The sequence below is a fragment of the Sinocyclocheilus grahami genome, unplaced genomic scaffold, assembly GCF_001515645.1.
Source record: "Sinocyclocheilus grahami isolate Dianchi unplaced genomic scaffold, SAMN03320097.WGS_v1.1 scaffold87.1, whole genome shotgun sequence".
NCBI lineage: Eukaryota > Metazoa > Chordata > Actinopteri > Cypriniformes > Cyprinidae > Sinocyclocheilus > Sinocyclocheilus grahami.
The window spans coordinates 1,538,237-1,555,459 of record NW_015505266.1 but is presented as its reverse complement, the minus strand read 5'-3'; the positions used below and the strand labels follow the sequence as shown (position 1 = coordinate 1,555,459).

At 37.2% G+C, this 17,223-nt stretch overlaps 1 protein-coding gene across 1 annotated transcript in view; it reads left to right on the top strand.

Annotated features, from left to right (window-relative positions):
• The window catches only part of LOC107586956 (transmembrane protein 163-like), a 48,359-nt gene that overhangs the window by 20,388 nt on the left and 10,748 nt on the right, over positions 1–17,223 (top strand). The window contains exons 5-6 of the mRNA XM_016274527.1: positions 5,997–6,093; positions 15,728–15,839. Coding sequence (XP_016130013.1) covers positions 5,997–6,093; positions 15,728–15,839 — 209 coding nt within the window. The remainder of the gene's footprint in view (positions 1–5,996; positions 6,094–15,727; positions 15,840–17,223) is intronic.

Sequence of the window (17,223 nt, the reverse complement as noted above, 5' to 3'; positions counted from 1 at the left end):
GGACTTAATGACTACAGACCTGTGGCCCTAACGTCTGTGGTCATGAAGACATTTGAGAGGTTGGTGTTGGCTTATCTGAAGGACATTACTGGACCCTTACTTGACCCCCTGCAGTTTTCTTACAGAGCATACAGGTCCGTGGATGATGCAGTCAACATGGGACTGCACTTCATCCTGCAACATCTGGACAAAACAGGGACTTATGTGAGGATCACATTCACTTTCAACACCATCATCCCAACACTCCTCCAGACCAAACTAACCCAGCTCTCTGTCCCTAGCTCTATCTGTCAATGGATCACCAGCTTTCTGACAGATAGGCAACAGCTAGTGAGAATTGGCAAATTCACATCCAACAGCCGCACCACCAGCACTGGCGCCCCTCAGGGTTGCGTCCTCTCCCCACTGCTCTTCTCCCTCTACACCAATGACTGCACCTCTAAAGACCCCTCTGTCAAGCTCCTGAAGTTTGCAGATGACACTACAGTCATCTGTCTCATCAAGGACGGAGACGAGTCTGCTTACAGACAGGAGGTTAAAGAGCTGGCTGTCTGGTGTAGCCTTAACAACCTGGAGTTGAACACCCTCAAAACAGTGGAGATGATCGTGGACTTCAGGAGGAACCCCCCTGCACTCCCCCCACTCACCATCATGGACAGCACTGTGACTGCAGTGGAGTCATTCAGATTCCTGGGCACCACCATCTCTCAGGACCTGAAGTGGGACACTCACATTGACTCCACTGTTATAAATGTATTCTTTTTTTGTGGTTTATATTTATGCATGTGTATTCACATCTTATTTTTATTATCTGTATGTTGTTGTTGTCTCCGTGTACTGGAAGCTTGTGACACTATAACAAATTCCTTGTATGTGCAAACATACTTGGCAATAAAGCTCTTTCTGATTCTGATTCTGATTTCTGATTCTGATTCTGATTATGTTTCTAGGGCATTGATACAGTAGGTCGTTGCTAAGGTGTTCTGAGTGGTTGCTAGAGTGATACTATTATGTTCTGAGTGGTTTTTGGGGCATTGCTACAGCAGGTGGTTGCTAGTGTGTTGTGAGTGGTTGCTAGGGTGATGCTATTATTTTCTGCATGGTTTCTATGGCGTTGCTACACTATATTGTTGATAGGGTGTTCTGAGTGGTTGCTAGGGTGATGCTATTATGTTCAGCATGTTTTCTAGGGAATTGCTACACTAGGTGGTTGCTAGGACATTTTGAGTGGTTACTATGGTGATGCTATCAAGTTCTGCATTTTTAGGTAATTGCTACAGTAGGTGGTTGCTAAGTTGTTCTGAGTAGTTGCTAGGGTGATGCTATTATGTTCTGCATGGTTTCTAGGGAATTGCCTATATGGTTACTAAGGCGTTCTGAGTGGTTCCTAGGTGGTTGCTAGTGTGTTCTGTAGGGCATTGCTAGGCATTTGCTCTGAGTGGTTCTTAGGGAGTTTCTATGCGGTTACTAAAGTGTTCTGAGTGGTTGCTAGGGCATTGCTTGGTAGATGTCAGTGCATAGTTCTGCATTGTTTCTAGGGCATTGCTAGGGTGTTTCTGTGTCGTTACTAAGGTGTTGTGAGTGGTTGCTAGGACATTGTTAGGTGGATGTTAGTGTGTTTTGTGTGATTGCTGGGGCATTGCTAGGTAGATGTCAGTGTGCTCTGTGTGATTGCTAGGGCATTGCTAGGTGGATGTTAGTGTGTGTTCTGCATGGTTTCAAGAGCATTGCTAAGTGGTTGCTAGGGCACTGCGAGATGGATGTTAATGTTTTCTGCAAGGTGGTTTCTAGGGCATTGCTAGGCATTTGCTAGGTTACTCTGAGTGGTTCTTAGGGAGTTTCTATGTGATTACTAAAGTTTTCTGAGTGGTTGCTAGAGCATTGCTAGGTGGTTGTTAATGTGTTCTGGGAGGTTACTAAAGTGCTCTGAGTAGTTGGTGGTTGTTAGTGTGTTCTAAGTGGTTGCTAGGATGTTTCTATGCAGTTAATAGGGGTAACTAGGACAATGCTATGGTATCGCTATAGGGTTACTCACTAAAGTACTCTGAGTAGTTAGAATGTTGAGTGTTGCTAGGTGGTTAGTTTGTTCTGAATGCTAGAACAATGCTGGGGTTTTCTAAGGGGTTGCTAGGAAGTTTCTGTGCAGTTACTAGGGTGTGGTTGCTAGGACAGAGCAGAGGTGTAAAGAGTACCTAAAAACCATACTTGAGTAAAATTACAGATACCTTACAGTGAAAATTACTCCACTACACGTTACAAGTCACCAATTCCAAAACAACTTGAGTAAAAGCCTTAGAGTATCTGATTTTAACAGTACTTAAAAGGGTTAGTTCACCCAAAACTAACCCGTATCGTATCGTATCGGGCTTTGTAAGCTCAGTCCGTTAAGTCTGTGTTTTGGTTAGTGATTAATTAATCAAACCAAACAAACACATACACAGAGCTATAGTCTCAGCAAATCAAATTAAAATGAAATTAAGACATGCAGATTAATTTAATCCAGTTTCTCTCATAAAATCAGGCCAAGAAGGAACTCCGCTGATGCTTTGGTGCTGGGTTTGATAGTCGACTGAATTTAATATTTAGTGTGTTCAAAATATTTTTATCAAAGCGAACATTAAAAATTAAATCTATATTGAATCTTAAAAGTTGTGATTGTTTCAGACTTGCGTTTTGTTAGAAAGCTAAAATATATTTATTCTTTCAGGTTCTGATGGACAACCAACATGCTGTTTGCAAGTTAACTGCTAATTTGTAGTGTGTGTTTTTTAAAGAATGCTGCTGGTAAGTATTCCTTGTTCAGGTAAACACTAGGCTCTTTTGACTTGGTCAAGCAGGCAACTAGCAACTCCCTAGCAACCCCTTAGAACACCTCAACATTGTTCCAGCAACCATTCAGATCACACTATCCACCTAGCAACACTACTTAAGTAACCCCATAGCAAAGAGGTGTAATGTATTGGAGTAAATGTAATTAGTTACTTTACATGAGTATCTTTTTGGATACTTTGTAGTTGTACTGAGTATCAAAGATATTAGCAACTTTTACTCTCTACTTCACTACATTATTGAATGAGTATCTGTACTCTTTACTCCACTACATTTTAAATGAGTGTTGCAGTTACACATTACATGTTGCATGGAACTAGCTTTTTCTGCAGCAGTTTATTTCTGCTACAAAAGACATGATACTGCCTATTACAGGTCACTGAAAGTACTGCATCTTGTGCATTTTGCCCTTACTCACCCAGACTTTTCAACAAGGCTGCTTTACGTGAATGCGAGTTCCTTAGCAAATATTTGTGAATCACAGGTGTTATATATGAGAAAGAGGACATGACTGCAGCTGGCAATGAGGCCCAAACCAGCACATCCAGTGCAAGAAGGCTTCGGCTTTTTAATTTTACTTGAACATTATTTGATTTATCCATTATACTGAAGAGAACTTTTTGAAGGATATTGTTTTTTTTTGTTTGTTTGTTTTTTTATTTTGAGGTGTTCAGTTTTATTTTGGTTTAGAAAATAAACGTGATTGCTCTCCTCACAAATCAACTCTTTCTTGTATTTGTTACATGTTCTCTGTGCCCCGCCCTGGACTTTTATGTCACTTCCTGTCTCCGGGGGTGTTTGTAGTCAGTTTGTAGTCCGTTTGTTCATTGGTTCCCCTTGATTAGTTTCCTCAGGTGTGTCTTATCTTGTTAAGGCCTGTTCACATCAAGCACGATAACTATAAAGATAACGATAAAAATATAGTTATAAAAAATTTTCTCAATATTAAAGAATATAAGAGTCCACACCACAGCTATAACGATAATGGCACAGAGAAATTATATCGTTGGAATCATTTTCAGAACAATTTTTTTCCAGCTATTGAACAATAAAAACATTGACAGCCAATCAGAATCAATCCTGCTATCACGAGTTTGAGAATTTAAAGCGACAGACGAGTGTACGCTTAGAATAATCAGACGATATTATCATCCGCTGGTGTGGACGCTAATATCGTTATCTTTATTGTTATCTTTCTTGGTGTGAATGGGGCTTTAAGCTTTTTAGCCCCCTGTGTTTATATATAGCCCTAGTGTTTCTTTAGTTCCTTGTGAGTTGTTGAATGTAGGCCTAATGGTTGTCTGTTTGCCAGTCATTCTGTTCCTTGTTCCCTTTGGTTTTTGGCTTATTGTTTGTTCTAGTTTTTCCATTAAATACCTGCACATAGATTCTTGCCTCTGCCATTTTCCCCAGCTTCTCCACAACATTACAGTTTTCACTGGCAAATCTCTTTGACTAGTGCATTTTTTGTAGCCTATATTTAGTATAAGTAAAATACTTAAAGGGATAGTTCACCCAACAATGAAAATTCAGTCATTAATTACTCACCCTCATATCGTTCTAAACCCGTAAGACCTCCGTTCGTCTTCAGAACACAAATTAAGATGTTTTTGATGAATTCTGAGAGCTCTCTGACCCTCCCATAGACAGCAATGTAATTACCACGCGGATACGTTTATCTACGTTGTTTACGCTTTGATGAACAATGTATCCACGTGATGCAGCTGACACAGAATAGCATCCTCTGTTTACGTTCAGTGGATATTCTCCAAAATGGCACCAGGGTGACGTGGAGGAGACGAATTGTTGAATAAAGTCATTATTTTTGTTTTCTTTGTGTATAAAAAGTATTCTCGTAGCTTCGTAAAATTACGGTTGAACCCCTGTTGTCACATGGATTATTTTACTGATCTTCTTGCTACGTTTCTGGACCTTGATCATGGTAATTGCATTGCACAAGATGCAGTACTTTCAGTGACCTGTAATAGGCAGTATCATGTCTTTTGTAGCAGAAATAAACTGCTGCAGAAAAAGCTATTTCCATGCAAAATGTAATGTGTAACTGCAACACTCATTTAAAATGTAGTGGAGTAAAGAGTACAGATACTCATTCAATAATGTAGTGAAGTAGAGAGTAAAAGTTGCTAATATCTTTGATACTCAGTACAACTACAAAGTATCCAAAAAGATACTCATGTAAAGTAACTAATTACATTTACTCCAATACATTACACCTCTTTGCTATGGGGTTACTTAAGTAGTGTTGCTAGGTGGATAGTGTGTTCTGAATGGTTGCTGGAACAATGTTGAGGTGTTCTAAGGGGTTGCTAGGGAGTTGCTAGTTGCCTGCTTGACCAAGTCAAAAGAGCCTAGTGTTTACCTGAACAAGGAATACTTACCAGCAGCATTCTTTAAAAAAAACACACTACAAATTAGCAGTTAACTTGCAAACAGCATGTTGGTTGTCCATCAGAACCTGAAAGAATAAATATATTTTAGCTTTCTAACAAAACGCAAGTCTGAAACAATCACAACTTTTAAGATTCAATATTTGAATTTTTAATTTTTAATGTTCGCTTTGATGAAAATATTTTGAACACACTAAATATTAAATTCAGTCGACTATCAAACCCAGCACCAAAACATCTCTCCAGCATCAGCGGAGTTCCTTCTTGGCCTGATTTTATGAGAGAAACTGGATTAAATTAATCTGCATGTCTTAATTTAATTTTAATTTGATCTCCTGAGACTATAGCTCTGTGTGTGTGTTTGTTTGGTTTGATTAATTAATCACTAACCAAAACACAGACTTAACGGACTGAGCTTAAAAAGCCCGATACGATCCACGTGTGAGAAACAGAGCAGAACAGCCCTAAAACTTCACCAGATTTCACCCAACTACCCCTGCAGCAGAGTAAATAGTGGAACAGATGCGCTCGCCTATTAACCAGGCTTAATTAGACAACTACAGCCCTCACCGCTTTCATTTATAATCGCAGGGCTTGACAGGCCTAATAAGATCAAGGTACTAAAGTGAGAAGAAGCTTCAGAGTCGTGTTTTATTAACTGATTCAGACAAAGGAGGGGAATTAGAGCATGAACTAAATAAAGCATCAGTTGAATTGATGCTGTGGTTTACTCAGTGTACCTGTGTGTGTGTTTTCCAGAGCGTGTGTCATCCTCGGGGTTGTGTTCATCTTGTCGGCCATCACTATCCTGGTCAAAGCCATCCATGACCTCGCCACAAAACTGCAACCAGAAGTGGTAAGAAAACACATAATTCTGTATCTTATTTGGTTAATTAATTTGTTCATTCACTGACTTGATTTAGTTGATTTATCAATTGCATTGGTTGATTGATTATTTCAGTTGTTGATGCATTTGTTTGTTCATTCACTCACTAAGCCAGGGGTGTCCAAACTCGGTCCTGGAGGGCCAGTGTCCTGAAGAGTTTAGCTCCAACCCCAAGTAAACACACCTGAACCAGCTAATCAAGCACCCCTGCACTAAGCAAACAAATGAATCATTGAATCAGAATCAGAATCAGAAGAGCTGTATTACCAAGTATGTTTACACAAAAAAGGGAATTTGACTTGACAACAGGAGCTTCCAGTGCAGAAGAAAGTACAGACATAGTGCAGGATGTAATGCAGTCCCATGTTGACTGCATTGTCCATAGACCTTTTTGCTCTGTAGGCAAACTGAAGAGGATCCAGCAAGGGTCCAGTGATGTCCTTCAGGTAGGCCAGGACCAGTCGCTAAAATGACTTCATGACCACAGACGTGAGAGTGGTTTTGGGTTTTTTGGGGACCGGAATGATGGTGGAGCGTTTGAAGCAGCAGGGAAATTCACACAGCTCCAGTGATCTGTTGAAGATCTGTGTGAAGATGGGGACCAGTTGGTCAGTGCAGACTTTTAAATAGGCAGGTGAAACACCGTCTGGGCCTGAAGCTTTCTTAGATTTCGGCTTCCTGAATACCCGGTTCACATTCCCTACACAGACCTTAAGTGCAGGTTGAATGATTTTTTTTTTTGCCACTCTGATTTCCTTTGTTAGTCTGTTGCTGGCCTGGTTATACAAGATTTTATCCCCACTTCTGTAAGCATCCTCTTTGGCATGACAAAGCTGTTTGAGTTTCCCAGTAAACCATGGTTTATCATTATTGAATGATAAGAATGTCTTGGTGGGGAGACACATATCCTCATAGAAACTGATATATGAAGTTACAGCTTGTCCAGATCGGTGGCAGCAGAGTCGAAGCAGTCTTGTAAATCCCGCTCTGCTTCATTAATCCATCTTTTAAGAGTCCTTAAAACAGGTTTAGCTGATTTCAGTTTCTGCCTGTAGGTCCGTATAATAAGAACCATATTCATTGAATTGGTTGAACAAACAAACAAATCATTGGTTGGATTGGTTGATTGATTGTTCCTCTGTTGATTTATCCATTCATTTGTTTGTTTATTCACTCATTCACTAACTTATTCATTGTAGTGGTTGATTCATCAGTTTGTTTGTTATTTATTCACTCACTGATTCCTTCATTGGATTGGTTGATTGATTGTTCCAGTGGTTGGGTTAGGGTTAGAACCCTAACCCAATGAACTGATTAATTCATTGGATTGGTCGATTGGTTGTATCAGTTGCTGATTCCTTCGTTCGTTCAATCGTTCAGTGATTGATTAATTAATTTGTTTGTTCATTCACTCACTCAATGATTTATTCATTGTAGTGGTTGATTCATTCATTCATTCATTCGTTTGTTTGTTTGTTTGATCATTAACTGATTCATTCATTGGATTGGTTGATTAGTTGTTCCAGTGGTTGATTCATTTGTTTGTTTAGTCCTTCAGTGATTTTTTTCATTAATTTGTTCGTTTGTTCAATTACTCATTCACTGATTTATTCATTGTATTGGTTGATGTCTTTGTTCGTTTAATCACTAACTGATTCATTCATTAGTTTGGTTGATTGGTTTTTCCGATGGCTGATTCATTCATTCATTTGTTTGTTCATTAAATCACGGATTTATTTATGCATTAGTTGATTGATTGTTCCAGTGGTTGATTCATTAATTTGTTCGTTTGTTTATTCACTAATTGATTGATTCATTGGATTGGTTGTTCCAGTGGCTGATTCATTTGTTTGTTTGTTTTTGTTCGTTCATTCACTCTCTGATTTATTCATTGCATTGGCTGAATGATTGTTCCATTGATTCACTCACTCACTGGTTGATCCACTTGCTGATTCATTCATACGATTAGTTGACTGGTTGATTCATTCACTTGTTCAATCATTCACAGATTGATTCACTAATTCATCAGATTAGTTAACTGATTCACTGATTGATTGTCGTGACCAACTGTTATTTTGTTTTCTAAGCTGATTCGATTCTGTCATTTTCTAAATATATTTCTGTTTATTTGCTCTAAGCATTCATACTCCCCTATCTTATTTCCCCGCTGTCTTTTTATTGACTGTAAACTCAAGAGAGTCTGTCAGGTGAAGGACACCACATGCAAACACAACACTTCATCTTTTCATGTCGCTGGTTGTGTGAGTTTTCCCTCGGCTGGAACTAACGGCGCCTGCTAAACAGCAGAAGTGTAAAGCTGAATGAACACGACAAAGACAAGGTGTGAAGTCACGGACGAGATTAGAATAGTCTGATATCACTGTTGCCAGGCAACATGAAGAGGGGAAATAGTTTCCCCTAAACCAGTTACCCCTCCACTATCACTCACTCTCTCTCTCAATCTAGCTCTCCATCCGTCTTCCTGTGATGAAATGAGACACCGAGACACACAATGAGGACTTCACTGCTACTGTACATTCTTTAAAGGAAAGGAAATAACCCTCTTTTCAATCAAGAACCAACCAAACAAAGCTCATTATGAACTTTGTTTACGAGTCTTACTACTAGTTTAAAACTAGTTCACACTAGCTCAAAAAACATTCTACGATGAGCTAAAAACTAAAATTTAAATGATGAAATTACAAAAACTAAAAAGAGTTTCTACAATGACGTCAATGACCTAAAATAAAAAAAACATTGACAATAACATAACAAAAGCTAAAAAAACGTTATATGACGACATAAAAACTAAAAAAAAAATTATACAATGACCTAAGATATAAGAGAGTTTCTACAATGAAAACAAAACCTAAAAAACATTCTACTGTGGCCTAAAAACTAAAAAAAAAGTTTCTATGATGAGATAGCGAAAGCAAAAAACTTCTACAATGACCTACAATTTAAGTTGTTTGTACGATGACATAACAAAAACTAAAAAACATTCTACGATGACCTAAAAACTAAAAAAAAAAATCTATGATGGCATAACAAAAATAAAAAAAAGTTTTTACAATGCCCTAAAATAAAAAAAGTTTCTACAATGACATAACAAAAACAAAAAATTCTACAATGACATACAATTGAAAAAAAACCTCACGATGACATAACCAAAACTAAAAAAAATTCTAATATGACCTAAACTTTTGAAGAAATTATACGATGCCATAAGGAAAATGAAAAAAAAAATCTATGATGACCTTAAGACAAAATATTTTCTACAATGACATAACAAAAATTAAAAAAAGCTTCTACGATGACAGTGACAACTAGAAAAGGTTATAAGATGGCATAAGAACGAAAAAGGTTTCTACAATGACATAAGAAATACATTTCTACAATGATAAAAAAAGGTTCTATTATGACGTAATGCAGGGGTCGGCAAGAAAGTTTGGCATCAGGCCAAAAACAAATTTCGCCGCTAGATGTCGGGCCAAAACATAGTCAAAGGATAATTTAAGAAATTAATTGATGAAAAATGCAACTAGAATTGCCTCTGACAGACTGTTACAGTGTCTTTTGTAACTGGTAGTGAGCTGTTACTCTGTGTTAAACCCTATAGGAGGACATTTGTTAACAGAAAGCCACATTTGTGTGGTGGTGTCCGGCAAAGTATGTGAGCGGAGTGGAGCATCAACAATTTCCCCTCCTCCATGCTCTGAGCATTTAATAATCACTCCGCTCTGGGTTCACCATTTCCCGCTCCCGCTCCACTCCTCGCAGAAACACCGCTCTGCGGCCAAAGCATTTCAGTATGTTTGAAATATCACAGTTCTGTTCATAACGTATATAAAAAAATAAAATAACAGCAGAGTTTCAAAGTGTCTTTTTAGAACATAGTGTTCAAAATTTTTCCTACCACATGAATAACATGGTTGTCAGCATTAAAAGGTATAATTGCTGCTTTTTGCGGTGCAACTTTTGTTTGTGATGAAATAACAGTACGTTTTCATCAGTAATTTTACCTACGGATGCACTTCTTACAGATTTCTGCTAATTTGAAATCGGATAGGCCTACAGCTGAAGTAGCACTGTAAGATTACATTTGTTTGAATGCATTATTGAGAGAGCGATTGCGTGTGAATAAGTGTTGTAGTACTTGTTTAAATCATGCTTTCAGCTGAAAATATTCATTATCTAGAAAGAACAAACAAATTCCTTGAGAACTATAACTTCCCGTTTCATGTCCATTGCCGTCATCATAGCTTCACATTCTTTCTCGTATTTACCTTCTCTATCAAGCTAGCTAAATATGTTTAACATGTGAATTCTTGCTAAATATGCAGTTATTTTACGGGCTGTTGACATGAATTGTACTCGTGATGGAGCGGTGGTGGAGCGCTCTTGGAGCGAGTGAAAACCACGCTCCGACTTTTAAAAAATCCGCTCCTCGCTCCAGTCAAAATCACACCGCTCCACTCCACACTCCGCTCACATATTCTGATTGAGTAACTGTTGCTGTCATGACAGATCTATTTCAGAACCAGCCGCTATCAAAATAATCTGGCTGCGGGCCAGTTTTGGCCCACGGGCCGCCTGTTGCCGACCACTGACATAATGGATATTTAATGTTCTATTAGGAAATAATAGGAACTAAAAAAAGGTTCTGTGATGACATAATGGGAAATAAAGGTTCTCTTATGGCATCATGTGAACTCAAAAACTCATGGGAACTTAAAATGGTCATGAACTGCCTTTGTTTATTATTTTGTACTGTTCTCTGAGGTCCACTTATAATGTTATAAAGATTTTTACACCAAAAACATCATAATTTAGAAGGAATAGACTATTTTCTGTCCTGTTTTTAACCCCCCTCATCAGAACGCTCTTGTTTGATTAGGTGTGGCAGATTGTAGAATCAGAAGTAAACGCCCACTGCTATGATTGGCCAACAGTTATGTATGTTTGACAGAGTACGTTCCTCATAGATGGAAGCTGCTGTGATTTAGGTCAAAAACACATGAATAACAACTCAATACATATCAAACAATCTGTAAGAAGAGACAAAGCAATAGGGACCACGTAATGAAAACAGTCACACTTGTGTTGCGACGTTACCATTACTGTCGGATCCAATATAGTCAGCACAGCAATCTTTCTGAAAATCCCGAGTCGAATTGTGCCTTGTTTGTAAACAATTCTGCAGTATATGAAGTGAACAAAGGACCAAGTTCTTACTGACGTGGTTTGGATCTTCATTAAAAATAAAGTTCATTCACTCTTTCCTAACGTTGGGATCAAAAGGAAGGCAATGCAAACATTGTTTTTCCACAACTTGGCACTAAACAGCATCTTGTTGTATTCAGAGCCATCTTTATCATTTGGTTTCTCTCTCGTAAACACTACATGTGCGAATTGGTGGTCGGGGCTAAACAGGCAGCCATGTCAAAGCAGGCATTGATCTTTTTCTGCAGAGGCGGTGCTTATCCACACTATTACCTCATAGTAAAGCTGTCATTTTGGCAGACTGCCTTCATTATAAGCTGTTTTTAGACTAACGAGAAAGTTTTTGAGTTCTGTTTTTATTGTACAATGACCTTTTTATGTCAAAAGAAATTTTGGTTTCTCAGTTCCATGACCTCTTTAAGAAGGTCCTATTATAAAAAAAGTCATTAGACTGTAAACCTTTTAGAAACTTTATTTGTAAGAGCGTAGCGAACAAAATTAGGGTGTAACAGAGAAGACGATAACCAGATGAGAGATACAGAAGAAATAGAGACAGAGAGAGAAAGAGTCAGTGCTGATGTTTTAATCAGGGCTCTGGCTTCTCTCTGGAGGATTCCTGTTCCTGTCTCAGCGTGTAAAGCTGGGTTTTGGTGCATACAAGTGCCGCCTAAAAATAGATCCAATATTTCTCCCTCCCTTCATCTGCTGCTGATGTCAGAAACACTTCCCCCCCTTATTTTCTCTCTCTTCTTTTTTTTTCTCACATTCTCTCTCTCATGCACTTTCGTTCTCTCATGAAATGTTAATAGGCTGGTCTGAACAAGGTTTTTGAAATGGACTGCCCCCCTTTCGCAACCCCATGCGTGTGTTTCTGAGAAAGATCAACTGTTTTTCTGGTGCTATAAAATCAATATGACAGTCCTCCGCTGAATACCTGTAATAGTCCCATTTGCACCATTTGCACTTCCTGTCGTAAACCTGCTAGATTAAAACAACTGACACAAAAATACAGCCCTAAATAATGATGTTTACGTAATTTTATGGTCCTGTGGTCGAAACTACAATTATAAAAGACACAGCTGTAAAAAAATTATGATAGCCCAACTGCTACCAATTCCCTGTCTGAGATGAGCTGGATGATCAGAGATGTTTCAGAGAGAGACGTTGTGGGATGTTTGTGGGCAGGCAGACAGCGTTTGTGATAAATGCAAGGGCATGAGGTTGTTTTTAACTCTTCAGGGAGGGTTAGAGTTGTTCGACACCGTCCGCGAGACACAAACCTCATTGTTTTCTGCTTTCTTCACCTGCCTGACATCAAGATTGATGAGCTTCTCTCACCAGAAGATCCATCATAGTGTTTTATGTGGTGGGAACAGATGATGCATTGACTGACCGTTTGTGTGTGTGTGTATTTGTGTGTTTGTGTTGGACGTTATGTTTGATGGTGGGAACCTTGCAGTGTTGCATTTTTTTCACGTCTGCAAGGCCAGCGCACAATTTTAATTATTCTGTTCGGGCTGAGAAGGCACTTCGCAACCCAATTCATCTTTTTTTCGCATCCTTTCATTGTCTCTTTCACCTCTGCGCTCCTTATTTCCATTCATATTGCTTTCTTTTGAACATATCCATAGATACTTCTTGTACTAGATTTGCAGTATGCATACTATACTTATTTACATGCGTGTAATACACAGATTTGGAGTTGTTCGGAATACTAGCGGACTATTTACTGCATAGCACGCAGTATATACTGTATACTGAAATATTATGTATTATGCAGCGACATACAATACACAATAGTAAACTACATCATCACAAGACCTCATTACTTCAGCAAGTGTGTAGTATGAAAATTTGTATATGCACAGGATATCTCTAAACATGCACTTGTAACATGACTGCAATGAGGTCATGTGACAATTTAGTATGCTACTGTTGCAAACTGCATACTGTTTTTATAAATAGGAAACAGTATAGTATTCCATTCTGAACATAGCCTAACTTTGGCTGTCTTTGAAATATTAGCTATCTACTGTACATACTGTGCAATATATACTGAAATAGAATGTATTATGCAGCAATAGATGCTTCAAATATTAGTATGCTACACAACTGTCAAAAAAACTTTTTACTGTGCATGTTTACAAAAGCAAGTGTGAAGTATGCACATTTTTGCATGCATACCAGGAAACATTAACTTAATGAGGTTATGGGATAATTTAGTATGCTACAGTTTGAAATGTTTAATGTTGCACTCTTTTTGCTTTATCTTTTAATGTTTTAATCTTTTTAATGGGAAACAGTACAATAGTAATGTAGTACTTTTTTGTGTGTATAGAATATGACAACAATTAAGTATGCTATTGTTTGAAATGTTTACTGTTGCATACTGAAACACAGTATGCTAGTATTTCTTTCTGAATATAGCCCATCACATCACATGTTTGGAATACTAGCATGCTACTAACTGCATAAAGCACAGTATATACTATATAATGAATATATTATGCGGCGTCAAAAATTCCATTACTGTGTATGTTTACTTCAGCAAGTGTACGGTATGCAAATTTTTGTATGCATACTTGGAAACGAGGTCATAATAATGAGGTCATATGACAACAATTTAGTATGCTACTAATTAAAACACTTCTGCTGCATTCTGAATACTGTTTTTGAATAGTCAGCAGTATGATAGTATTCTATTCTGAGCATACTTTATGTCTAGAATGCTAGCATACTACTTACTGCATACCCCACAATATATATTGTATACTGAAACAGTATTGATTACGCAGCGATATAAATTTCAGTAGTTTGTCAAAAAACATTATTGTGCATGTTTACTTCAAGTGTGCAGTATGCATTTTTTCTATGCATGTGATAATTTAACATGCTATAGTTTGAAATATTTACTGTTGCATACTGTGTACTATTTCACACTTAGAAAAACAAGAAACAATATAATAGTATGCTGATATTCCATTCTGCTAGCATACTACACTCTGCATACTAGACAGTATATACTGTATTTATGCAATAAGAAACATAAACAATAAACTTCATTACCTTGCATGTTTACTTCGTGTGCAGTATGCAAATTTTTATATGTAAACATGGAAACAGTTCATGAGGTCATGTGACAATTTAATATGCTACTAACTGAAACACTCCTGCTGCATACTGAATACAGTTTTTTTTAAGAGGAAGCAGTATGCTAGTATTCTGTTCTGAACATACTTTGACTGTCTGGAATGCTAGCATACTACTTACTGCATACTCCACAATATATACTGTATACTGAAACAATATTTATTATGCAGCGATATAAATTTCACTAGTTTGTCAAAAAAATTTGCATGTTTACTTCAGCAAGTGTGTAGTATGCATTTTTTCTATGCATGGACTGTGATAATTTAGCATGCTACAGTTTTAAATGTTTACTGTTGCATATGGTGTACTGTTTTGCACTTAAAAACAAAAAACAAAACAAGAAACAATATAATACTATGCTGGTATTCCATTCCGCTAGCATACTACACACTGCATACCAGACAGTATGTACTGTATTTATGCAATAAGAAACATTTCAAACAATAAACCTCATTACCTTGCATGTTTGCTTCAACAAGTTTACTACACTTCATAAGGGTCATGTGACAATTATTTAGTATGCTACAGTTAGAAATGCAGCAGTAACACTTCAAACAGTACATGCTACATTGTCAATAAACATTACCTGGCATGTTCACTTCAGCAAGTGCATAGTATGCTTTTTACGCATAAAATAATGAAATTTGTATGTATGAAATAATGTTCTACAGTTTGAAATGCTTAATGCTGCATACGGTTTCAAAATATTATTGTTTAGTACACTAATATGACATTACACTTACATACTTCGTACTAAATTCTAGACTGTATTTATGCAGTGTATACTATATTTATGATGTGCTTCAAACAACAGTTACATTATATCAGAAAACATCAAAACATTAACTTCAGCGAGTGCACAGCATACATAGTATATACTGCAGAAACAGTAAGAGTAGTATGATAGTATGTTATTTAGAATATAACATGACTCATTATTTGATCAAAATAGACATTTATACACAAAATTGAAAGCAAAATACTATATTAAACACACTGTAATGAGTTTTGTGACAACTGTGTAGCATACTACTAGTTGAAACTTTTACAGTTGCCTATTTACAAATAATAAGCAGTATACAGTATATATCTCAGAGTTTGTTATTCTAATCAGTATGGATTCAGGGTCATCATCAGTATGAATTGCTGTTGAATAAAACAGTGCAGTTGACTGTTATGAACGTTGTGTCGCGCTCAGTATGATAACGTCTCTCTCTCTCTCTTCCTCCAGGATGACTTCCTGTACAGCGTCTCAGTTATCAGCGGGATTGTGTGTGCTATTCTGTCCGTCTGTAAGTTCATGCTGGGGAAAGTCCTCACTAGCAGGGCCCTCATCACCGACGGTACGTTTCCCCGGAAACCCAACGGGTTACCATGGTGATGGCCAGCCTGATTTATTATTCACAGTGCCGTCGCAATGTGTCTGGTCTTATTTCACCTTAGCCCCTCCCTTTTTGACTTCCCACCAGCTGGAAGCAACAGAATTCCACACGTGAATTATATTTAATAAACCAATTCCATCGAATCCCAAAAAGAATATTATTTTCAAAACACTACCACTTAAGATGTCCTAAGTTTGTTACAAAAATAAATGCACCCACTGTCATTCCAATTCGTTTCCTATCTATAAAATGATGTTGATGAAGAAATGTTTAGCAGAATGTGCTTTTTTTAAATGAAAGATGGAAAGATAGTCAAGCTCCAAAAATGACAACAAATATTGTTTTCAAATAGTAGAGGCTACTTTTATGCTGGTTTTAGGGTGTTTTCATTTGTTAATTTGAAAGAAACTTAAAAAAAAACCTGAAAAAGAAAATACAACAGACGAGTAGATAGACGGATGAGCAGATGGAGGGTGCAGAGACAGACATATATAGAGACACATACGCACAGATGGATACTCGTACACACACACACACACACACACACACACACACGGATAAAATTAAATCATGTGGCTTATTGAGAAGAGGTGTACTAGAGCTTTTCTAACTGACCAAACTTGTGATTTTTGTAATCTAAATCACATTGAAAATAAATGAATGAATGAATTCAAATAAATAAATAAGTGGTGTAAGATTTACATGCAATTTCTGAGTGAAAATAGTTTCAAATAACTACAAAGAAACGGCAAGTAGAATTTAATATGAAATCATGTTTTAATTAGTAAGTTTAGCTAAAAGGTTAAAAAGTTAGTTTAACTAAAATATATATTTCTGATGTCTCATGTTTAGTAAGTTTTGCTAAAAAAGTTAAAAAGAACATTCTGATGCCTTGTTTAATTTTAAGTAGTAAGTTTTGTTTAATTAGTAAGTTTTAGTTAAGTTTGATTAAAATATACAGTGGTGTGAAAAAGTTTTTGCCCCCTTCCTGTTTTTTGTTTTTTTTGCATATTTGTCACACTTAAAAGATTCAGATCATCAAACAAATTTAAATATTACACAAAGATAATGCAAGTAAATACAAAATGCAGTTTTTAAATGATGATTTCATTTATTAAGGGAAAAAAGCTGTCCAAACCTACGTGGCCCTACGTGAAAAATTATTTGCCCCCTCCTGTTAAATCATGAAAGAACTGCAAGTAACCACATTATTTTAGAAAGCAGAGTTAAATTTCACTAGCCACACGCAGGCCTGATTACTGCCAGACCTGTTGAATCAAGAAATCACTTAAATAGAACCTGTCTGACAAAGTGAAGCATGCTTAAAGAGCAACACATCATGCCG